General features: G+C 40.7%; 1 protein-coding gene across 5 annotated transcripts in view; it reads left to right on the top strand.

The window, feature by feature from the left end:
* The window catches only part of PDE4D (phosphodiesterase 4D), a 432,217-nt gene that overhangs the window by 368,671 nt on the left and 38,224 nt on the right, over window positions 1–25,322 (top strand). For all 5 annotated transcript variants that reach the window (XM_042804780.1, XM_042804781.1, XM_042804785.1 and 2 more), the window contains exon 6: window positions 11,113–11,225. In XM_042804780.1, the coding sequence (XP_042660714.1) occupies window positions 11,113–11,225 (113 nt within the window). The remainder of the gene's footprint in view (window positions 1–11,112; window positions 11,226–25,322) is intronic.

Genomic DNA, 25,322 nt, shown 5'->3' with positions numbered 1-25,322 from the left:
TCAAAATATAATAACAGCTTCTTTCAAGTTGCACAGCACTGCTGTCAAGAACCTGCTGGCATCTGCAACAATCCAGACTGTCATGGCCCAGGCAATAAGCAGCCATCCTCAATGATTCCTTTTTGACTTTCAACAATAAATAGTCTTTATTAAGGTCAAGCTTGCTGTAGTGAATATTGACAAATATTGTTATGTAAATGTCCAAAATTAGAAATTATCCTCTAAATTGCTAATGAGAAAAATATTTGTAATTATTGGCAAAATACTTATCTGTTCAGAGAGGTTATTAGTTGAAGGTGTAACAGAATAACAACAAATGTCAACTATATCTGAATTAGGAAAAAGCTGGGTTTTTTCCTGACAACATTTAACAGAAGAGATTTTCTTTGATGAAACCCGGCTGGCAGAAAACCCACAGATTACTTTTACCAGATCTTCTAGGCCTGGACAACTGATTACACTCTTACTGCAATTTCTGTATATTCCTGTTGCACTCATATTCGTACTTTCTGTTGCAGAACTTAAATGGGTTTGCACTTAGCTCTGTGGATTTCTTCTTGGTTTTGTATCCTAGACAGTGCAGTTCTTGTTTAGGATACTGGGACAAAGCTACAGGGTCCAGTTACAGGTTTGTGCACAAAGAGAGAAATTATCCATAGTGAAAAATACAGTTGCGTTTCTCCAGGTATGTTCAGTATTTCCTCTGAAACCCATGTAGATGAGAAAGTCTTATAGAAATGATGTTTTGAAATTGGGACAGCTCTAGCTCACCTAGTAAAGATAACCTTAAAAGATGATAAACAAGCCTCATCTTTCAGAAAAAAAAAAAAAAAAAAAAAAAGGAGGGGGGAAGGGAAGCTGTTGGCATTTTGGAATCGTCTCTGCATAGATGAGTGTCCTAGGATTAAGAACAATGTGCTTTTAATGATTAATTCAGTCACGAAGTAGAGATCTTTATTACACAGTGCTCTTTCTTGCTGTCAGGAAATCAAATATTTTGAGAAACAAGTTTTTGATTCTTTACTGTGCCAAGTTTCCTTTTGCAGCACTGATGAGGAATCATTAGTGAGCTTGTTAAGGCTCCTTCATTCCCAAGGCAAATTTGCAAATGAGCCCCAGGTAGCATTATGAAGCCTATAGCAACTGCCTTTGCTCAGGTCCCAGACAACTACCAAATGTAGGTGATTATCTTCAAAGGTTCAGAAATCTTATTTTTCACTAGGAAATAATAATTTTCAAAACCCAAAAACTTTTGTGGAATTGTACCAGTGTCACTGAAGCGTACTCTGGGAAAAAATTCTGAGCTCCCTTTGAGAGTGTTAAGAGAATAGCAATACAAGGGCATTCCCAGGCTGAAGTATATCTGTATCCTCATGATAATGAGGAAGGGGAGTGATCTCAAATGATGCAATTGTGGTGTGCATCTCAGCATCTTCTCTTGAAGCTGCTCCACTTTGTATAAATCAGTGAAGAGTTGAACCACAGATACTGATCATTTGCAGGGCTGGGAGGGGAGAAGCTTCCTTTATATCTTTATATTATTTATCCATACCAGAAGAATTTGAGCAGAAAAAAAATCAACAGATCTACCTCAAATATAGTCAACAACCCTGCATTCAGGACACTCTACACAGAATGTGGGAAACTAGTACAAAGTTTTGAACCCTCTCTGTTCCAGGACAGTTGCATAATAATCAGGCTATTTTAGGGTAAGATTTTCTTTTATTGCATTTCAGGGAATAAAACTGAACAACTTTGAACCAGTCTGGTGTTGCCCCTCTGTAGAGTAGGATATGTATATGTTTTGGGGATTTTTAAATCCCCATCAGTTATAATTTGGACCTAGATCCATGGGATGAGGAAAGAACATGTAGGGCAATCTTTCTCAAAAAAAAATAAAGCTCCAGAATGAGGTGGATTGATCACTACTGTAGTGGACCTCACCTGAACTTCTTTGTTCTTATCCTACTTCCAATCTCTTTTATTTCATCTACCTAAAAATTAGGGACAGGTCATCAGTTACTATAAAAGACTGTGGCACCATGTAAATCAATGCCGAACATCTGATGCAGGACTTATAAAAGAAAATATGAGGGAAAAAATCCTTCTGTGGGTTTCAGGGAAATGAACTGTTAATGAATATTGTGAAAGAGTTGAAATTTGCTGTAAGGGAAAGGCTGACACAGTGTTTGTTGAATTTTCAACTTGACGCATGGAGGAGCAGGTTGAGCTGTCATGTGGTTTTTCTGGATGACGTTTGTCCGTTGCCTACCTGTCATCCAAAACAAACTGTCTCCCAGCCTGGCCTTTTCACAGCCACAGGAACAGTGACTGATACTTACAAAGTCAGCTCGAGGGTTAGTAGCCTCCAGGATAATTTCCTGAGGCAGTATGACACAGACATGTAGCAGAAATAATGATTGACTCATTGTCCAGTGTAAAGAAATTGTATGACTAACAGAGTTCGTTCAGTTTAAACCATAGGTTACTTATCTATGACATAAATCTGATAATAGTGAGATGTATCTGAGTTCCAAAAGAGTGTTTGTGTTCCTCCACAAAAGCCAAAAATCAAAACAGTGGAAACAGTATTATCTTAAAACCAGCATAAATGGGAAATGAGACTGTGCTTAACAAACTAGGGGAGAAGACCCACATTTTTGATGTATTTGCACCATCTATTATTTAATGAGATCTAATCTTGAATGGAGCTCTTGGACACTACTATAATAATATTTTGAATACATTATTAAGCAATGGCACTAAGCCCAAAGAGATTATAAAAATATTTATGATAACAGCAAAGGTTCTGTTAGAATTATCTTACTAAAACCAAACTAAGTTTATCCACCTCCTTAGTCTTATAATTTGTAGGCAGACAGATTATTCACTTCTTCAGCAGTATCAGAGATAAGCATGGAATTTTACAGGAGATGCAGTAGATGATCTGTAGATTTTGTAGAGTGAGGATCTGAGTCAGCACATACTCACTGGTAATAATCCATCAAGAGTATCCATTCAGACAGGAACTTCGCATTTTTCTGTTATCTTTAGTAGGGCACAAGAGTCCAGTGATACGGAGTGTGCTGCTAGCCCAAAGGGTGATTCAGACATCACTTGACCTGAGAAAGAAGCATTAAAGACTAAATAAATATTGAAGCAAGAAGTGATGTTTATTGGTTGCCTGTGTTTTTAATTTAGGGAAGAGTGCAAAAGTCTATCCCATTTGTGCCACATAAAAACACCCCATTTAATTGGGTGTGAAGGGAAGAACAGTTTCATCAAGGGAAGGAGGAAAAAATCATTCACACTACTACCCTTTCTGCTGCTTTCAGGAATGAAGATGAATGAAGTTGCGTGTTCTTGTATTTCTCCTTTTGCTTTGTTGAAAAGAGAGCAGGCTACCTGCTGCCCATCTGGGACAAGGCTGAGAGGTTTCCTCTCTCCTGCAATCTCCAGAGCCCTGAGATAAAGCCAGTCTCTAGCTGCTCTCTCTTGTCATCATCTGATTTAGTTTATCTTATCAATATCACGCAATTCTGGTTCAAATTAGAATTACCACCAGAAACACTTGGCACATTTTGAGAGTGCTTTCCTTAGGAAATAGGTATGAATTACTAATAGTCACCTATTAACTTTTGAAATCATTGACCACTGTTAGCTAAATCTGATGGTTAGGTAGTGATTTATGAAATTTATTAAATATAAGCTATGTAAAAACGGGTAACTTTATAGAGAAGCCTTCTAACACTGTCTTTTAAGAAAAAAACCTTGCAGTTTGAGCACATTTGTTAGACACCAGAGGATCTAGATGGAGAAGGGCCAATATGAATGCCTCAACTCTTGGAAAGCTTTCATTTGGCTTTCCCATTTTATCAGACACCAGGAATTCCACTGAGGTTTCTTTGGCAAAGACCAGCTGAAGCTTTTTCTAAACTTTGGCATTTATAATATTTTAATATAGTGTGAGCTCAGGCTGTGCCATTGGGTGTTGTGAAGTTCAGAAGTCAAATCAACCAGCAAACACAAATGCTCAAGGAAACAGATTTTGTTAGTTCTGGTACTTGGAGATATCTTTATTTTTATTTTACTCTGCAGTGATTTCTGAATATGCATTTGTAAAGTTTTTGAGGAACTCTTAAAACCAAATGGATCCTGAAATTCATTCCCATATACTACTCCCAATTTTCACATTTCAGCTTGATCTAAACAAGTTCCAATTGGTAATAAAGATTTTGTGACAGAACAGAGTTTCTGGGTGTTGGAGCTATTGACATCTCAAACAAAACCAGCAGTAATCTGCTTAAAGGTGAAGTTGATGGTTTCTAATGGGCTTGTATTGTTTTTTGACAAAAACTTGAGCTATTCCTTTGTGTTCTGATCATATGTTCCAGAAAACAGGAAAACAAAATTGTTAGTAGGTCTTTTTAACAGTAAAGTTTTACACATATAAATGTAGTGATTTGTATTTCTTATTTTCATCATAATGCCCAGAATAATATATGAGTTGAGCTCTTTAGTAAAATCCTTGTGGGGGACAATGCTTTTGATCCCTTTTACTGGGGCCAGAGACTATTGCAGAACAACAGACATGGCAGTGCAGATATTTGAACCACCCACTTTTTGCCAAAATGGCTTTTATTTTTTCAACTGCTAGTTTACCACAGACTCACAGAAGGGTTGAGGCTGGAAGGGACTTCCGGAGGTCATCTGGTCCAATCCCCCTGCTCAGGCAGGGCTGCCTAGAGCCAGTTCCCCTGGACCATGTCCAAACAGCTTCTGAAGATCTCCAAGGAGGGACACTCGACAACTGCTCAGGACAACCTGTGCCAGTGCTTGGTCATCCTTTAAAGTAAAAAGTGTTGTTTCCGGATGTTCAGAGGGAGTCTCATGTATTTCAGTTTGTGCTTGTTGCCTCTAATTTTGTTCTACTTTGAAAATCTCTCACTTTTCTTCTTATGTTGAATCAACAGCAGTATGCTTCTCAGAAGCAAACTGTTCTACAGATACAGGGAGAACTGATGCTGAGGATGCATCCTTTCACATAGAAAGTATACTTTTTGTGTGATACAAGAAATAGGATAAGAAACCAGCTTGAGCAATGAATCCATTATTGAACTCCTTACACACAAGCCTCACGGTACAGAATCAACACATTTATAACTGTTGGGGAAAAGATAGGTTTTAAAAAAGAAACAGATACTTTCTCAAAATGCAGTTTGTTCATGAAAAGAAAGCAAGAAAAATGCATGCAAAGGATATTTTGCTACTTGAAAATCAAGACCTTTCCTCTTTTTTATTTTGAGCAAGGTCAATTGCTTGATGGAAGGGCTTCTTTTCACCAGTGAGTGAGTGTAAGTGGTCCTTTTGGCAGATTCTTAAAGGCAGTGGAGTAAGGAATGTATTAGTCCTCTGCCAAACTGGTCAGAGGGGAAGGAAGCACTGGGCAAGGATGTGCGGTAACAGAAGAATGTTCATTTGGCCTTGTTGGATATTTGATAAGAGCAAAAAGTGGATTTAAACATTCACACTGCAAACATTTTGATGTGCTCTGTCATTAAAGCAGTAAATTATTTAAATATGCTGTATGAACTAAATGTGTGTTTTCCTGCTTGGCTTCAATGAAAGATACTTTTTGGACAGTGTGCTGTACTACTCTTGTCATTGAAAGACTGTTTCTTAGGATGAATTTGCAAATACTTAATGCAGAAATACTTCTATACTTTAGAACAAATTATATCAGTATGAGTAACTTCGTTCCAAAGCTCTTTCCAAGAACTAGACCAAATGTTTAACAGAAAAATACCAAGAAGCCAGCACAAGTAACATCCCCATCCCCACGCAGTGAAACTGAGCTACATAGTGAGAACCTAATGATACAGTTTTTCTATATTTATAAGAGTCAGAAGTGCCTTATTTACTCTGAACTAACTATAATAGACCTGTTCCAAGAGCCCAATAACTTCTTCACAGATATCTGCAGCCTTTCTGTTACCTGGTTTTGTAAGAATATAAACACATGTTGCTAATACCTTTGCCTGTGAAATACAGTCTTAAGGCATAGAGGGATTGTTATATGGCATATGTGTATTTCTCTGAGACCATGAGAGAAATAAAAAATGTTGGGGGAAAAAAAAAAACACTACCTTTTTTCCTAGATCCTCATTTAATGTGTGTTTTGTCCATGTATTTCTTTATTTGGTCCTTTTTTTTATAATGTAAGTGTAGTCAAATATTTTAAGTTGTGCATAACTGGACTTTATAATTTTGCTCTTATTATTTCCTGGAGTTTACTACATTCTCTGTTCAAGGAGGTAAGGCAGTTTCCATAGCCTAAGGCTAGTGCTACTGGCATTGTATAAATCAGTAAGCTGGGGGAGTCCTGCAGATCATCACAACCTGCGGGACTAGTCCTGGCTATTTGGACACAGTCCGTCTATGCATAAGGCTACTAGCCAGTACAAAGGATTTTTCTTCCCCAGAGTGGAAACTTGGAGAGATTCCTGGCATGGAAGAAAGTGAGTGTTCAGAGTGGGACTATCAAAACAGTTTCTCTGCTGCAGCTGAGTTGTCTTCCCAGGTGCTCATTCCAAACTCTGATCAAGCATATTTTGTTTTACTTGTGATTGTGGAGGGACATCTGCAAATTTCTAACGTTAAACAAAGATATCTTTCATAATTACATTTTATCAACAGTAAGACATATCAGCACTCCACAAAGATAGTCTTTTAAGTCACAATGTTTACGGTTTTCTCAGTAAGACCTAAAAACAAAATTTTTTTTTTTCGGTTATAAAATGGGTGACTAAGAAAACAGATGCTATTTCTACACTTAATCAGTGTTAATATGGCTATGTTTAATAGAAGGTGCCAACATGGACTAAAATGTCAGTAACTTTGATATATAGGTCATCAGTTAAGGCTGTAAGTACAGACATCCTCATTTACAGAAAAAATTCTTAGTTTGAATCACAGAGGGGTTTTTTTGAAATGCTATAGTAGTAAGAGAAACTGGAACTCTTGGCCCAGCAATTCTGTTGCTCCAAACTTTAAGCTCACACCAGGTAGAAGAGCAAAACGATGGTCAGAAAATTAATGGAAGATGTCCAGTGTCTGAGTCTCAGAGTAGATCTTCAATTCATCTTCATTTAGAGTGGCCTGGAGGTTTCCAGAGCTTCTTCCAGCTGCCTGCACCCCCAAAACTCACTACACATGCTGAGCCTATCTGGATCACTCCACAGCTTGATAGTGATCTTGTCTTGTCTCCACGATGCTCCCATTTTAAGGCAACACAGTGGTCAAAGCCCTTGGCTGTGCACTTGTTAAGTCAACTCTTTTCCAGCCTCTTTGCATCACTCAGACAATTGCAACCAACTGGACAACAATGAAGAATCTTACTTATGTTTTCCTTCTGCTGTGCTGAAACTCCTTAAAGTACTGCAAAAGTTAATACAAATACACTTGAGTACTAGTAGAAGAGTCTGGTATTGCTTTTTGTTCTCTGGAAATAGTGGGACAGTGTATATGAAAATCACGATGAACAGTGAAGTTCAGTTACAGTTAATTACAAATTATTGCCATATAGTAATTTTCCCCTTTGAAATTTTTGAACAGAAGTTGTTCCTGGATAAAGGTGTGAATACAAGCACAGCTACCTCTGGTGTTGTGTTCGCAGCTGTGCTAAGAATCAAGTCTTTCATAAAAACAGACAGCAAAACACCCTTTTAAAAAAAAATAGGTGTGTAGTGCCAAATGATTATGGCTGAGCTTTTTATTTCTGCTAACCTTTTTTTTTTTTTTTTTTTTTTTTTCCTATGTGCCATACTGAAAGATACATGTGGTGGAATTGTTTGTAGTAATCTGTGAACTGTAAAGAGAACATTTGTTGTCACTGCCTTTCTTTTAAAAGCATATATGAAATAACATGCAAATTGTTAAAGCAACTGGTGTTACACTGTATTTCTCTCCCTCTTACTAAAGCCTAATGTGATATAAAAAGGACCTTTGAAATTTCAAAACCCCTCTCATTTACAGAAGTTAATCTGTTTTAGTACTTCATCATCCGGGTGGGGGGTGCTGAGGGGGGAGGGTTGAGGTAGATCGTGCACCTATACCAAAAAACCTGGTAAGTAGATCAGTCCTGGCTGGGGATAATTACAAGGTGCTACCTTAGCAGTAACACAGAGGTCAGACACGGTGTTGTGAGACTGTCAAAGCTGCATGGCTGATAATTATTTTTTTATTCTTAGCTTAGCAGTGACAGGGTGTTATACTTGAAAAGCTGTTAACCTCGACAACATTTTCCACCACATTGTATAACAACAAAAGTGTGGGCCAAATTTAGAGCTTCGGTACTGTTTAGAAAAAAGCTTTCCTATGGTTGTTCTGCCCTTAGAACTGCAGGAACAAAGCGGGCGTGCTAGTTTGATGGGTACTTTGTCACCAGTTTGAAACCCTTTTATTTCCATTTAAGCTATCAGGGCTGCCCTGACCGCTCTGCAATCTGAGAACTGGCAGGAGGTGCTGAGTCCAACAAGTCTTTAGTCTAGCGTTGGCCATAAGAAGTTGACTTAGTCTGAGTGGTCAGTCAAGTCCCCACAGCAGCCACAGGCTCTGTAAGTGTGGAAGCCAGAAACGACAGATCGTGAGGAGCATCCTAAGGGTGAGGGACTTTCTTGTGGGTGATGGATTCTGTTTTCTAATGTGCTTTGAGATAAACTGGGGAGGTGGGTAGTAGATAAAGATTCCTGAATGTAAGATGATGTTGGTAATATATATTATTGCTATACGGATAACAAAAAAAAAAATTAATTCTAAAAAACAAATGAGCATTTTATTACTTTTAATGAAATATGGTATCCCTTAAGTTTATTTTGTTGTTTTCATACTTCTTGGAAAAATCTTACCCTCTTACTTTCTTAAGTCTTGGAAGGGATGATGTTTACTCGTGAAGAAAAACAGAAGTTTCCCGGAATCTGATTTTCAAGAACAGCTGAAGGGCAGGCTGCAGGCTAGCAGCAAAATGTCATTGCAGATTTGTTTTACCTCACTTCATTATGCATTTTATCCTCAATGAAATCATTGTATAAGGTCATCAGATAACTATGCATACGTTAGCCGCATCTCTGCTTCATCAAAAGCATTTAAACACTTACAAATATATTATAAAGAAAGTTATTTCTATTTACAGTACTGATCTTGATGAAATGTACACTGTGAGGTCAGTAAACCAGTCATGTTCAAGAACTAGTGAGCTGTGATGTCTGCTGTGTTGTAGAACGTCACAGATTCTCTTGATGAATAAACAGACTGCAAAATCCTGACTTTATTTGCCAGGGGAATTCTTTTGGATCAGATAGCATTTGTAGTATGACATGTCTGAAAGGCAGTACTTACAATACAATGGGGATGTGTTTTTGTTGAGTATTGGTCAGTGTTGTGTTTGCTGAAGTGGCAGGTTAATCGTGATATGGGCAGGCACTGCAAAATTTTCTTTAAAAGGTTCTGCCAATTACACTCAATCCAAACTTCTTCTCACATTGCCTTTTTTCCAGAGGTGAATGGACATTATTCAAAATTGTGGAGTGTTTTTTGCCGTAGCCACAAGTATGTGAAGTTTAACAGCTGTGAAGGAACCCAAAGTTTTTGAGCATGTGCTCAGAAATGTAGAATGATACAAATCTAGTATGCTAGATGTTGAGCAGTAGTACGCTGAGCTGCTTGGCAGTAGTCCACGCAGGGATGCTTTATTTAAAAATGAGTTTTAGTTAATTTGTTTGCCTGATACTTTGCTTGTCTGGCATCTTGAAAATAAGGCTAATTTGATGTGAAACAAGTTAAGGGAGATGTTTCAGATGGCAAAAACAAGCCCACTGAATAAACATTTCTCTACCTTGGAGTTACATTTGCACATAGATGATACGGAAGCATCCATGTCAGGAGTTTCAAAGCTCAATGTTTCAGATACACAGCTTGTCAGAGAGCATGCTTGGGCTAAAACTCACTCAGCTCCAAGTTCAGAGTGGACAAGCGTTCTCCACTTCAGATCTGTATCAGAAAGAAAATAGCTGGGCTTTGTAGGTGAGGCTCATACCCTAGACATGGGATTATTTTTCTGAAATTATTTGCATACCAGCAGATCTCCTGCTGTTGGAGAGTTACTGAAGAAGGGAATGTCTTCCTCTCTGTGAGTGAAGCTTCTGCAAGTTTTAAGACCGTTAGCTCCAGTATGACATATTGCAATTTTGGTTAAAGCATGACTTGTCGTGCTGTTATTGGGTCCATTTCCCATACTGTGTTGCTGAGTCCAGTTCCAAAACTTTCATCAGCCCTTTTTTGCTTACAGCCGATATCTGATGCTTTGTACACACACACACACACACACACACACACACACGAATCTTTTGGGTTAGAGCCAACGCTTCTGCAGTTACTCGAACAGTCCTTGAACAGGTGGTGCTTGGGTGGGCCATCGTTATCCCGAGAACTTACACGTGTTTTTCCACCTTCCCCACGCTTTACAGGCATTAACCAAGTGATTCTGATGGTCTCCCCGGGGGTAGGTGACACAGCGCGGGGACGACGGCTCGGCGGGGCCGGCTCGGCGGGGCCGGCTCCGCGCCGCGCTTTGCGGGGCTCCCCCGGCCCGCGGGGCCTCCCGCGTGTGAAAACCGCGGGTGGGGGCGCGGCGGGTCCCGGAGAGCAGCAGCCGAGCCGCCGGCGGAGCCGCGAAAACAGGAAGCGCGGTGGCCGCCCGCGGCCGCTGATTCACCCGTCGCCGGCGGGCCTGGCCCGCCCCCCCCCCCCCCCCCCCGCCACCGCCGCGGGGCCGCTGCGCGCCCGCGGAGCCCGGCGCTGCCGGCGAGGCGAGGGGCGGCGCGGAGAGGCGAGGGGAGGCGGCCAGCCCGGCCGGCGGGAAGTTTCTGCCGCCGCTCGCCGACCCGGCGGCTCCGAAGAGGGCAGGAGCCGCGCCGCCCGCTGCCCGGGCTGGCAGTATGAGGGAGCCGCACTCATGTGCGGGCACCGGGCAGCGGAGGATGGACGCGCCGGAGCTCGCCGTTAGCCCTGTGAAGCGCTTGCGAACTGAGTACGCCTTTCCCTGTCTCTTCGCAGAGGAGGCCTACCAGAAACTGGCCAGCGAGACCCTGGAGGAGCTGGACTGGTGCTTGGACCAGCTGGAGACCCTGCAGACCAGGCACTCCGTCAGCGAAATGGCCTCAAACAAGGTAGGAGCCCGCGGCCCCGGCTCGCCCCGCCGCGGGGGGCGGCGGGGCTGCCCCGGGAGCGCGCCCCGGGGCCGGCGGGGGCGGGGGCGCCGGACGGGGCAGCCCCGGGCCGAGGAGCTGGTCGCGGGCAGCCGCAGGGTCCGTCCGGGGTGGGGGGGGGATGTTGTTGTGTTTTGCCCGCAGTTTCCTTAAATTTCAGGGCGAGCGGTGAAAGTGATACAGGCTTTGGGAAGCCGCGCTGCTTCCCCGCGTGTCTCGGTTTTAAAACAGAAAATGCCCCTGGCTGCTGCTGGCAATCCCGTCAGCTGCTCTTTCTTGTCGCTGCACCCCGTTCTGAACCAGGGGTGTCTCCTAAAAAAAAAAAAAAAAAAAAAAAAAAAGGTGTAGAAAGTAGCATGAAAAGGTGGTAAAGGCAGTTTTTGGTCCCGGGGGAGCTGCAGGCTGAATTTTATTCCTGAACAGTAATGCTAACATGACTCTCGCAACGCGATTCGTGATGGAATACCGCGCTCAGAACGTTGGTGTCATCACAGTAGTCACGGTGAGACACCTGGACCCAGAGCTGCGTTTCTGAGGCAGAGTGCGCCCTTCCTTCCCTTCCTAGAAGTTGAGAATGCGGGTTGGCCGGGGGCTGCGTGCCGGTGTCTCCTGTGATCCGCGGGTGTTTTGCAGTTTGAAATAGAGTTTCCGCATGCTCCACTCGTACGTACACTTTCTTTCGTGATTTTGGTTTGCGAACAAGATGTAGCTGCGTTTCTGGGGTTGATTTTTAAAGCCGAATAAATAAGCCTGCTGCCTTGCTTCAGAATTTATATTTGTCCTCAACTGAGCTACATGTACGATGAGAGAGAAGAAGAAAGTTTTAATTAATTGGTCTGGTTTTCCCTCTTATGCCTGTGAAAGCAGCTGATAATCTAGATTTTAGCACCTTTGAACCGTTTCAGTTGCAATTGGGATTTTTTTTAAAGTCAGAAAATAAGTGGGTATGACTTGTTTTATGGCTTCGTAAAAGTCTGCTGTCTTGCTCTGACTGCCCTTACCAAATAGCTGTTATTTCTTATTGACTGCTTTTAAGTCCACGTTCAACTCAGCCTGCATGTAACATATGAGGTGTTTGCGCTCTAGTGCAGTTTAGACCCATAATGTAATATACCTTGTGCTTTTCTTGTCTTTAGAGAGTCTTAGCAGCAATTAAATCTCTGTTTTAAGAGTTATCTGCCTGTCATTGCCCTATTCTCAGAACTGTGTTTTCAGTTTTTATTGCCAGTTGAAAGAGTTCATTATTCAGGGTGTATCACCTGTGTACTGGCAAGTTACAAAGTCAAGATTTTTCGGAGTCAGTTTTAGCAGTGTTAGAATCTAGTGACATTGTTTTTGAAGGGAGTTGTATCAGACTGACGTGTAGGGCTTGATCCTTCCTTGCTAACAAGTTTGAGCACCTATCGGTTCCCTGACTTGTGATGTATAGACTCTCTTTCACAAGATTCTAGACTTCCTTCAAGTATTTATTTATTACCTTCCTAAAACAGATAGGGTATGGAGCATATTGGTTGAATAGTGATGGCAGGCTCTTCTTAGAATAAGGTAAAACTAGTTGGCAAAACTGAAGACTATCTGATTCGCAAGTATATTCAGATTTTTACCTAAAGAGGATCCCTTTTTAAAATAAGACCTGACAACTGCTTTGCATCTTTTAGTAAACACAAAGGTGTTAAATCTGATAGTATGTTTTGTTTGTATTTGTTTGAACTAAAGAATTGTTTGCTGTAGATTACAGGATAAACATTCTTCATCTGTGTTTATTCAAATGAAAAAGAAAATGTGGTTAAGGAAGTTTTTCATCTTGTTTCCAACATAAGATCATGCAGATAAGGGATTGATGTGGGGTACACAATAATCCTAGTTGTCATAGATAATCTTAAGGTCAGTAAGAATGATGCCAAGTTTTACTGCAAGATAAGAAATCCAGTTTTGATGTGAGGTATTGCCTCAGTCTGCTTGATCTGTCAAATATGGATATACATGTCTAAAGCACTTTATTACTACTTACTGTTTCATGTTGCAAAATTTAGGAAGAGCCCAATGTTACTATATTGGGAAGGAATAGCTGTTGTTTTGTTTTGCAGGTCATACTCAATTCTTAACGTAAACTTCTTCCCCCTTTTTGTGGAAATTTGCCCCCCTTGTTAAAAACAAACAAACAAACAAAAAAACCTAAAAAGCTCAATCCAAAAAACAACAGAGAAACAACATACAAACCCACTGCAAAATGTCATAGATTTCTGAAGTCAGTGCCATTGACGGTAATGTCAACAATCTTGAATATAAACTTGCAAGCCCGTATAATAATATCAGAAAATTTAGTGCAGGTATATTTTAGTTCTAGGTGTGTAACAGGTTGTTCTCAAGAATAATTTTATTTCTGATTTATTAAAATGTATCTGGCATTTATACAGCACCTCCTGTTGTAATATAACTTCAGACTGTGTCATCTCGGTGAGGCATATAGGTAAATTGTACTATTTTAATTAGTAGAGAAACTTGGTTCAGTGCTGAGGATAGACTTCAGTAGAGCAGTGAACATTGAGGAGTACTCCAAAGAGTAAGTCCTGTAAAATCAGATGAGAAAATCAGGAAAACAGATGTTGTTGATACAGAACATGGTTTCTCACAGTGTGTCCCTCTTTCCCTTTCTCTAGTTTTTTTTTTAAGAACTAACCCACAAGATTGAATGATTGCGTTTTTTCCCAGACTCACAGCTACTTCCCTTAATTAATTCCCACCCATTTGATTTTGTATGTAACAGCATTTTTGTCAATGTTATTCTTCCTTATGTATGTGAACATGTACAAGACATAGGAGGTGGCATAAGATTTGCGTTCTGTACCAGGTAAGAGCTTTTGCGCATCATGTAAAGGCTGACATAGTAGAGGAAAAAAAAGAAAAAAAAAAATCCATGCAGGAAACAGTGTTGTGTACCCTGAAAGCCTCAAGTAGGCCAAGGGTCTTCTCTCCAATCCCTCTCTGTGCAGTGAGTTGACAGTCTGAACCTCTGATTGCGTCTGTGTGGAATCCCCTTACCGTCAGTAATGCCTGCGTAGTACTCGCGTTAGCAAATCTCAATCCGAGGGTATTTATTTTGTTTAGATGCCCCTCGTGCTCAATTAGCAGTAGTATATGATGTGAGCTGGCACATCTTTGGATGACTGAAAGTGGGATGACACAGATACACGTATCCTTCTCCCAGTTTAAAACTGCTTGAGCAGTAGGTGCAGGGTACTGTCACCATCTCCAGATGAGCCACGGCGTGCTGTGACAGTAAGTGTAACCCCAAAAAACTTCGAAAACATGTCATAGGTTGTCTCTGCAGGAAACTGCCCATGATGCGTGGCTGCCAAAGTTACACCATCATGCCTGTAATATCCAGGTGATGTCCCACATCCCAGCCATTCCTTTAATAGATTTCTAAATGCCTGGAGGCATTGCGCAGGAAGTAACTGATGGATAGATCTGTGATGCACTCATAAGCGGAGTTCGTAAATAAATCTGATTTTGAAGGGACATAGCATTTGAGAGTACTGTTAATTGTCATTATGTTTTTATGAATCTTACAGTTCTTGGTGTTTTCCTAATTTACCAGCTTCTGGAATTGGGTACTAACAAGAGAATCCTAGCTTCTATTTAAAAGCACGGGAAGTTTGTCATCCTCATACTCTTCTAGAAACCCTGTGAAGTCTTATAAGGCTCTAAAACTAGAAAATTAGTAAACAGTGCCTTAAATTTGGAAAATCGACTAAAACGTCTTTCATTTTTGGAGACCTGTTTCTGATTTTCTGTACCATGTACTGTTAATATTGGCTAACATCAGAGGACTGTAGCTCTATCATGTTTTTCTGTGTGATGCTTACTTAAACAGAAATAAATTTTAGGAACTAATTTACCAATTTGGGTCACTAAAGATAGGATCCCAAGGCATAATTAGACGCCTTTGTTTAACAGTTCTGATTTCTGGAGGTGCAATCCGTATCAGTTTCTGCTAAACTGAATTGTGAGTAAGTCTGTTGAAAAACATAGTTTTTAGGTGGGTGCTAGTTTGCTGATTGATTTCTAACTAACAAGAGGTACACTTTGATCCAGTGTACAAGAAAATTATCTTTTTAAAATTTCCAGGTTGCAGGGTGATGTTTTTTTATTTTTTTTTTAATAATTTGCTCTTTTTTAATTAATAAGCCCTTCTTTTTCTGTCAAACAAAATTAAAACAAAAATGAATAGATTTTAAGCTCTCTGGGAGAAAAAAATGCCTTCTTCCAGTACGCAAATTGGCAGTACCTGGTTTAAGTCTCTGATTCTGTATCTGAAAGTTATTCTGTGACAGACAATAAATAAAGGAAGAATGCCCATAATAAAGATGTAGCAATCACTTTCTGCTAGACAGCATTAATTGTTGATTAGTCAAACATGGAGGAATGCTTATAATGAAACTGATACGCAAAAGTGTGGTTTCACTTCTGTAATTATGATTTTGCAGAAGTCTCTAGTGTGTTGCTTTTGTGCATCGGAGTATCTGAATTTAGAGATAGAAAAAGTTTCAATTCACATTGCTTTTGTTTCAGTTTTAAGTCTACTGCAGATGGCAGTGTTTGTTATTTGCAGATAACTAGTAATGAACAAGGGTTTGGAAGGGGTCATTCATTGGATATTTTTCCAACTACAAAGTTAGGTGAACGGATTTTCTCCAGGAAGCTGTTTTGGATATCAAAGCTAAGAAGATTTAAGTTTCATTTACTTTGGCCATGTTAACTATGAAACTACTTTTTAAGTATAAACTACCTTATAGTTGTCCAACTTGTGTAGCAGTACATGCAAATGGCCACAGATTAAAGCACAAATCTATTTAAAGACAGTTATTAGTGCTAGATACTATTAAAAAAAAAACCTTTCTGATATTTTTCAGTGCTATGATGATGCCGAAAGCATCGATGTTATCAACCAACTAATTTCCAAAGACTATGCTAATACAACATTCAGCACAAATGTTAGAGGTATTTTGGCTTATGCTTATGGTGCTGTACTTGTCACCATTATGCATGCTCAAACAATAATCTTAATGATACTTTATTTAAAAGCAACAAAAAAACCCAAAACAAAACAAACAAAAACCAACCAAACAAACAAAAAAAAAACCCAACAACAACAACAAAAAAAAATCAAAAACAAAAAAACCAAGGAAACAACTACCTGTGGTGAACATTTAATGTAAACTAAAATCACACTTGAAGGAAACAAAGGCAAATTGAAATCTATTCAGTTACTTTTTCTTTTACGTTCCCTCCTGAAGTCCCCTGACAATCAGAGCTGTTTCATAATCACATTTTCCTGCTGCTAAAAAGTATTTTTCCTTTCCTCCTTTACAATGCTAAAAGGCTCATACAAGCAACGGGGAGCTGACTAACATAATACCCAGGGAAAGTGTGAGGCTAAGCTAATTACTTAGTTAAAATAATGGACCATGTATAAATTCCCTCACATGCTTCCAACAGAAATGTTGTGTTACCTCTGCTGGGTTACCTTCCCAGGGGCAGGGGGGAGCCCCGCTGCCCGCATTCCTGCGTGACCCTCGCTAGGACGAGAGGAGTGGGGCCAGAAGGTGCCTCCAGCCCCTTGGCAGCTCTTCACAGGCACTAGTCACTGGATGGAGAAGCAGCATCATGTTCCTTCAGGCTGACAGGAGCTCTCTGGGTTTCCCCATGCCTGGAATATATGGAGCTGATGACAGGCTCCAACTTCCGATTTAGTGCATTCATCTTCTTTATCTTTGTATTACTCTGTAGAAAAGCTTAAGTGCTGTGGTGGTCAGTAATTTTGTAGGAGCCTAGATAGGCTGAGTCCAGAACTAATAAATGGCTCATGCCATTGGCTCAGTGTTTTATTAGCAGACTAGTTTTTAGCATTGTCTTTTTCTAATTCTTGCTTCCAACTTTGGGGACAGGTTCGTTGCATGGTTAGAAGCTTGTCTTCAGAAAATATATTTCATATGTAAGAGCATAGGTTTTTTTTGCAATGTTTCTTCCAAATGTGGAAGCTCAGCCAGAGCAGAATTTTACGCTCTTCTGTTATAGCCATCAATTAGAGTGGCCTATTTCCAATTAAGGGACGGGATAATGTTGTCATATCTATTTAAGAGGATTTAAACATCAGTCATTCTCTTGGGTTTCAGCTATTAGACATGAAAAATCTGTGTTGGAAACATAACAGTAGAAATTTGTTACTGTCGTGACTAAATTGTTGCAGAGCAGGCAGCATCTCTGTTTTGCTTCTCAGATTTAAAGAGCTTGGGTATCCAGATGAAAAACTTGATGGGGTTTGTTGTATGACAGTCCTCCTCTTATATAATGTCTGGCAGCGTCATTGCACTTGGCTGGCTGACATAGTTTAAGTGGTTCTTATGTTCCCAGATCTTTCCAGGAAAATCTCAGGATTTGGTTAGCTCTTTAGAGTGCTATTTCTGATGAAGATTACAATTAAGGGGCAGCTGTTGGCAAGAAAAAGCTTGTTGAGTGCAGCATCAGGAAATTTTTAATTCATTCAGGATTTCACTTTGTACAGTAACAGAGTAAAGGTATACTGGTAAAGTAGTGAGCCTGAATTTGAATTGATGCATATTTGTGGGGGTTCCCCAATTTTGTTGTACTTCGTAACAGGAGGAAAGTGTTGTGGAGTTAAGGAAGGACTGCCTTCTCAGACACATTCCTCCCTTTCCATGCACTGAAGCTGGTCCAAAAGTGTTTTAAGACCTCTGGGCTGGAGTGCAGTTCCCTGTGTGCAACCTTACTTGCTCCCATGCAAGACTACTCATGCTTCTGGAGAACAGCAGACTTGCCCCCAGGGTAACCACAGTGATGAGTGAGGTGTACATACATGTAACAAGAAGATAGCAGTTTGTTGGCTGTATTGCACAAGGATGTGCTGCAATGAGAAAATGGATGAAACTTGGTCTCGTGCAGATGGCTCGCACCAACCCCTCTGTATCATTTATGAACACTTCATTCTTCTCAGAAACAAGTGGATGGAGTGGTGGTGCCAGTTCAACAGTGGATGAATCTCTTCTGTGCAAGCGCATGCTGCTTCCATAGGGGCTGTCAGGTTGCTGCCAAATGAGAAGTATTGTTAAATACCCTGTACTTCTGCAAGGGTAATAAGTGAGGGCTTTGGTGGTATGATAGAGCTGAAGGTCTGTTGTTGAGAAGAGCAAATGTGGTGGGTGAGGCCTGGGTGGCCTCCTTGCCTGGGTAGATGATGGCAAACGTTTGCCACCCTGGGCCATGATGAGCAGGTTTTTGTGTTTTGTAAACATCTTAATTGGGGAGTGGTGTGACCCCCTTCCACTGTTTGGGGCTCTCCTCAAACAAAAGTGCACCAGTCAGGCTTTCCCATTCTACACAGAGGAGAGGAGCCTAGATAATGGTCAGTACAAAGAACTCTGGCATTTCAAGGCCCCAGAACAAGTTAGGAACCCGTAATCTCACAGATTCAGTCTGTGTTTTAAATTGTAGAAAAAACAAATTGATTTCTGCATCTCTAATTCACTGTTTCTTCAAAAGTCCTGGATGTGTGAGCTAAATAAGACGAATGATGTCTCTTTGAGGGTTCCAATGATTTAACACTTTTCAGCTTTTTAGTCGCTTCTAAGATTTGCGTAACTTTCCAGTCACTAATAACTTGATAATTTTTTCCATAAATATAAGCAAATAGTCCATACCAGCACACAAACAGCCCTTTTTGTAGCCTCTTTAATTGTAGGAAATGCCACAGTATGAAAGATTCTTTCCTTTTAGCGTAATGGCACAAAATAATATAGACAAAATGTTACAGAGTAAATAACTAGGACTTGATGTGGGGAAAATAGCTTTACTTTCAACCACCATAATAGAAGATTTGAAAATTATGACGTTTTTCCAGCAGTTGAATTATTTGAAGTTAAAATGCAAAACATCGCTGTGTCTTTTCATGGCATTTACAAAAAATACTGATTTCCCCCCCCCCCCCAAAGGCTTTACTTGGAAAAGGTTTCATGGACATGAAACTTCTATAATTTCTTGCTTAATAAGAAAAGTGGAATTCATGGCTGCTGAAAGGCATGATAAATACATAAATACTTGTGGCTCCTTCTTGACAGTATTTAGAACCAGGAACTCTTGCATTATATTCATAGTAGTGCGCTGCTGTAATCAAGGTTAGACTGTAAGGTATGAAGCATTCCAGAGAGCAGTGGCCATTTTTTTTTTCTTTTTCTTTTTTTTCTTTTTCTATTTTTCCTTTTTTTTTTTTTTCCTTTTTTTTTTAAATAGATTTTGTGTTTCAAATAAGAGGCAGCTTCTGCTATTATATAAAGATTTGGTACAATAAATGTGGTGTTTGCTGAAGTGTCAATTCAGCCTCTGCGTCATAAAGAAATGTGTCATGGTTTAAGCCTAGAGGGCAACTGAGCACCACACAGCTGTTTATGCCCCTCTCTTCCCCCCCAGTGCTGGGAAGGAGGAAATTAAGGAAAAGACTCCAGAATCAAGGTAAGAACAGGGAGGGGTGGCTCACACATTACAGTCAGGGGCAAGAGACAGGTTCCTTAGCAGAAGAAAAAAACCCATCACTTTAATTCAGACACTAACAAAAACACTTGAAGTGGGACAATGAGAAGCATTGCCACATCTTAAGAACACCTTGCCCCCTACTTCCTGTGCTCAGCTCTGCTCCTGATCTCTCCATCTCCTCCCCCCAAATGGTGCAGGGGGTAGGGGATGTAGGGGTTACAGTCATGCCACTGCTCTTTCTCGCTCAGAGGGAGCACTCCTTGTATTCTTTCCCTGTTCTAGGTGGCTCCTCTCTCACTGGGGACGGTCCTCCCTGAACTGTCTCCAGTGTGAGTCCTTCTGATGGATGCAGCCTTCACCATGCTGCTCTGGCGTGGGTCACCCCCGCGTGTTGTAGTCCTACCAGCACCAAACTACAACAGTGGGGGCTTCTTCTTCCCTCAGAGCCCTGGCCTACTTTAAGTGCAGCTGCCTGCTTCGATGTGGGGTCTTCCACAGGCCCCAGGTCAGTCTCTGCTCTACTGGTGACCTCCATGTGTGGTGGGGTGGGTGGCCCTGCCATCTCCACGGGATGCAGGAGTCTCTGCTCTGGCGCACTTCCCCCACGTCCTTCCCCTTCCTTCCGCTGATCTGGGTGTCCATCCTCAATTCCTCCTCACAAGTCCCAACCCCCATCTCAGGTTTCCCTTAAATATGTTATCGCAGAGGCACAGCTGATTGGCTTGGCCTTGGTGCAGAGGTGGGGATGACTTGGAGCTGGGGGAGCTTTCAGGAAGCTTTTCACAGGTGCCACTGCTGTAGCCCCCTCTCCCGCTACCAAAATAAAACATACCACAGAAACCCAGCATACGTAGGTGTCTTCCTTGTAACTCCTCTTCACTAGCCCCAGCTCCTCCTCCCAGATTTCCCTTCTTAAATACGTTATCACAGAGTTGCAGCCACCGTTGCTAATCGGCTTGGCCCTGGCCAGAGGCAGGTCCGACTTGGAGCTGCGGGAGCTTTTGAGAAACTTTTGACAGGGGCCACAGCTGTAGCCCCCTCCCCTGCTACCAAAAACCCTGCCACACAAACCCAGCACAAAACCTCACTAAGATACTGTTCTTCTGTCTCAATTAGTAGGGAGTTTGGCATCATCTGCTAAAACTTCCATGTTTAGGAGACTTGCGATAGAATTAAGTGTGTTATGGTTGGGTATGTCTTGTTCTGATTATTGGTTGTTTTTTAAATAGCACCTATCTCAATAGAAATTGATCCCGGTTCTAGTTAGCTTGCAGCCAGTGCCCCTTACATCTGCAGAACTGAATGTAGGCAAGCTAAGGCATGATGGAAAGTGATGCTACTCATCCTGTCTTGAAACCATGTGAGCAGGGTGGTAGCCAGCTCTGGCCTCTTGAGCTGGGGTTCACCTCTGAGCAGTTCAGCTGTATCTTCCCCATGGCTGCCCTGTGGATGGCAGAGCCTGCTGCGATGGGGACTGCTGCTTCATCCAAGCCTCTGGCCAAGGTTGGGGAACTGAGGTGGAATGGTTAAGATGTGTTTGTGGTGGTCCGAGTCTGGAATCATACTTCAGAGCATCTTGCTGCTGCTTCCACGTGTTTTGGTCATGCTGTCCAGTTAGTGTCTGTGTGGCACAACTTAGTGGTAGGACTTCCTGTGCTCCCCACTGCATACATTCCTGTGTAAGTTAGGTTTTCAGGTAAAAAGACTAACCATAAAGTTAGATTTTCAGCAGGTTTCCTGAATATCAGAATGCAGTCCGCTTTTATCAACACAATAGATGTTGGCAAAGTGTTAATGAGTCAGCAATTGCGTTAATGTGCATTAGTCCAGTCTGGTTTTCAAGCTCCTCCATCATTCTCCCTCAATAATTTAATGTCTGTTAATGGTAGCTTTTGCTTGCTTGTCTTCATAAGCTGCATATACCAGCCAGTGGCATTTTCTTTTTGCCTGAAGTTTGTCTTTTTGAAGAATTTTACAAGCAAGTTTTTCAATGTCGTACAAAGCAATCAAAACAAAGCCAGTGTTTTTATTCTGGAATAAACAGCAGGACCTTACAGGAAATGTATGCAGTTGACTGCATACCTCCTAACCATTCCGCTACATCAGTCATATTCCCCAGATACATAAGACCAGGAGTATTGTTTGATCGATGTAATGATGTGTGGTTTTAAATTGAATTAGTTTACATGATTGAAAGGACCGGTTCAAGCAGGCACTAACATATATAAACTAGGCTATCTGATCTTCTTGTGGCCAAGGTTGACTGTACATCCTTAACGCAGTAATTTTACCCAGATTTACAGACAACTTCACACTGTTAGCTGAGATAACTAATGTTTTCATAAACTTGATTTTTGTGATTAAGAATGAACAGTTGTAACAGAGATGTCTTTTCTAATTGCCAAGAGCAAAATGACTAACAATACTGTTAATTATCATAAATGAGATTTTTAAGGGGAGGATATCCACCATGAAGTGGATAGGTAGAATTTTATCATGAAATACCCTGCTCTTGTATACTGATACCAGTGAATAAATGCAGGAAGGCAGCACCGCACCAGTTGGTACCAAAAAAGTTATTGTAACTGCAGGGATTAGAAATGAAGGTGCCAAATATTTTTCCTTTTTCTTTCTCAAGGTATTGGTGTATATTTTGCTCTGTAAAATGTAAACTGAACGGTACCTCACCCCGAAGGTTTCTTATATGTAGAAACAATGGCTTTCAGAATACATCAGCCACCCATTGGGAGCTTCAAAGGGTGGTCTAAACGAAGAGTAGTTTTTGCAAAATGAGGATATGATTCATGCATACTCGCTGACACAAGGAAGCAGTTGTTAGCTTTCAGAGCTGATCTGAATAAAGCAAGTATAAACACTCAAGGTGACATTTTGACTGTGCTCTTTAGCAGTGTTTCTACAAATTTAATCCTTGGGACACTGGAAAAGTAGTGCAACTGAAGCAGGGAAGAATGGTAAGCAGAAGGCACAGTATGGGCTAATGTAAGAACAAAACAAAGAGCAAGGTATTACAGTTTCATTAATAGAGCAAAAAAGAGTTTGAAGGGCAGAAACAACTGAAAAATAGGCTGCCGAGTAGATGATGTAGACTAGAGCATCTTTGATTATGTTTTAATGAAAAATGGGCAAGACGGACTAGAAAATAGACTTTTTATGCATGCAGTCTTTTGAGCAATTAATGTATATTTTTGTGCTTGAAATTTGCCAGAATTTACTGGCGCTCTGATAAGTAGTGATAAATACAGGGAATGTTTGAATTTTTATTTCTTTAAAGATTTGGTAACTTTTTTTTTTTGAGAAAAAAGTTTTGCTTTGCAGTGTGCTTCTGGAAGTTATTTTGAAGGATAATGACTGTGCTCTAAGCTTTATTGCTGCTGGATTTGCAGGCGGTTGGTGTTCTTGAGTATTTCAGCAATATTGTGAATCTTTGGCTATTGTTGGTAAGCTTTGTTGCCACAAACGTGGCAATGGTGTCTTTGTTTTCTACTGTATGGTCGGTAAGCCCTGATACATTAGAAGTGTTGTGTGGATAGCGTGATACCATATGTTTGGTCTTGGCCATGTTTTCTCCATGCATGAAGAGACCTCCCCTACAAGTGCACGTGGAACAAACGAAATGTTTTCAGTTTAGTAGCTGAAATGTATGAAACAAGCTATAAAATGCTAGAATTATGTTTGAAAGTTAATGGCGAGTGGGTTTGTAAAGATGTTTTTTACTGTGCTGTTGATACATGAATTAAAATGCTCACCTCTGATGCTCAATAGCAGCATCTCAGAAGCAGGTGGGCAGACAAGTACTTGAGACCTTGCAAAATGCAGTATATATTTTGCAATCTAAACATGTGGTTCCCTGGGATTCTCCCTTATCAGCCTTAGCTGACCCATGTTCAGCTTTTGCTGCCACAGAAAACTAGAGGTAAAAGGACGACTTCTTCAGTCAAATCTGGATGCATTATTTGCACGCTGTGTAATGTGTCTCGAAGCAGCCCTTGTGTGCAGTGTTGAAGGGAGCATGCTTGGATTCCTCAGCATCTTCATCCTCGACTGTGTGCTGGTCACCTCCGGCAGCTGCTGGCTCCTGCCACCACTGCGGCAAATGCACCCTGTGCTGGTGCAGGCCCTGTCGTGGGGAGCACCTTGGCCTGTCGTAAGCAAACAGGTCTGGTAAGGAAGTGCAAGCCTGATTACAGTGTGGCCATAGTGACAAGCAGAGGTAGGGGTGACATTTTTGAGTACGTGCAGGCTAGTGTGGCTCAACAGGAAGCCAGAAAGTATCTTTGCTGGATTTACAAAGCTGTTCTGTATGTGCACATCAGAGGTTTTCTGAAACATGCTACTTGCAAGAAGACATGTTACAAAAAATGAAATTGGAAATTAAGTATGTAAAGGTGTTTTAAAAAGAAATTATTTTCCACTTGCTGTGGAAACTTTAGCTGGAAAATTTGTAAGCACGTTTACTGCTCAGAAATATTGATGTGATTAATTATTTTACAAGTCATAGAATATCTCTTTAAAGCTTATGCATCCAAAGCCCAAAGCTGATTTCTCAGTAAAATGACTGTGTTTGTTTTATACTGTGAAGCATGGCCAAAGTTTTGTATGTCTGAATACTGGACCCAGATAAGAATGCACTTCGTAATTTGGTAATTCGTTGCCTTTTTTTTTCTCTTACCATCAGTAAAAACAATATGTACATTTTTTAGCTGTGAGGGATTTTCTGCAGCTCTTTTTGGTTGTTGCTGGAAAGGTTTCTGAGAAGAGCCCTTAAAGCTCGTCACTGTGAAGATGATGCAGTTGGTTGATAGAAAATCAGAGCTTGACATTGCTAGCACACCTTTCAGTACATCCCTGCTTACAGAACTTGTTTTTTTAAATGAAATTACTACATTTTAAATACAAGAAGATAAGGTGCTCTGGAAGACTTCTATAGAAACAAATCTTGATATGTGAGGGTTAAAACTTCAGTAATGATTTTTTTTTTTTTTTTGGTGGTCAGGAATATACATCTATAATCCGATCTTTGTTTCACAGAGCAGTGAAAGATAGATTGGTTATAGGAATGATATAACAATAAAAAATAAAACTGTGCTGTTGAGATAAAGTAGGACTGCAGGAAGAAAAAGAATTTGGTAACTGTGTTGAATTTTCTGTCTTTCCAGGCAGATATTCCTGTGCTCATGTGTCTTTTAGATTTTATAGATGTGGTATAAATAAAATCATGCTGATGTATATAGAGGTTTTATGTTTGTTCTTGCAACTACTATCAGAGATTAAAAAATGTCCCAGTTATAGAAGACTGAAGCTACCTGACTGACCTGAGTGGAGGATGAGAACACAGATGTTGATCTTCCATCTTGTTACATCTCATCCTCTGAACAGTGTACCTAAGTATGAAACCATGCCTTAACTGCACTTGAGGGAGAAGTCATCTAGAGTTTGGTTGTGTTTTCTTTTTTTTGGTTCCTTCTACAGTGTTTTGGCTGTTGTGAA

Source organism: Tyto alba, unplaced genomic scaffold (genome assembly GCF_018691265.1).
Source record: "Tyto alba isolate M040663 unplaced genomic scaffold, T.alba_DEE_v4.0 Super-Scaffold_42, whole genome shotgun sequence".
In the NCBI taxonomy this organism is placed as follows: domain Eukaryota; kingdom Metazoa; phylum Chordata; class Aves; order Strigiformes; family Tytonidae; genus Tyto; species Tyto alba.
This window is presented reverse-complemented; position numbering and strand designations above follow the sequence as displayed.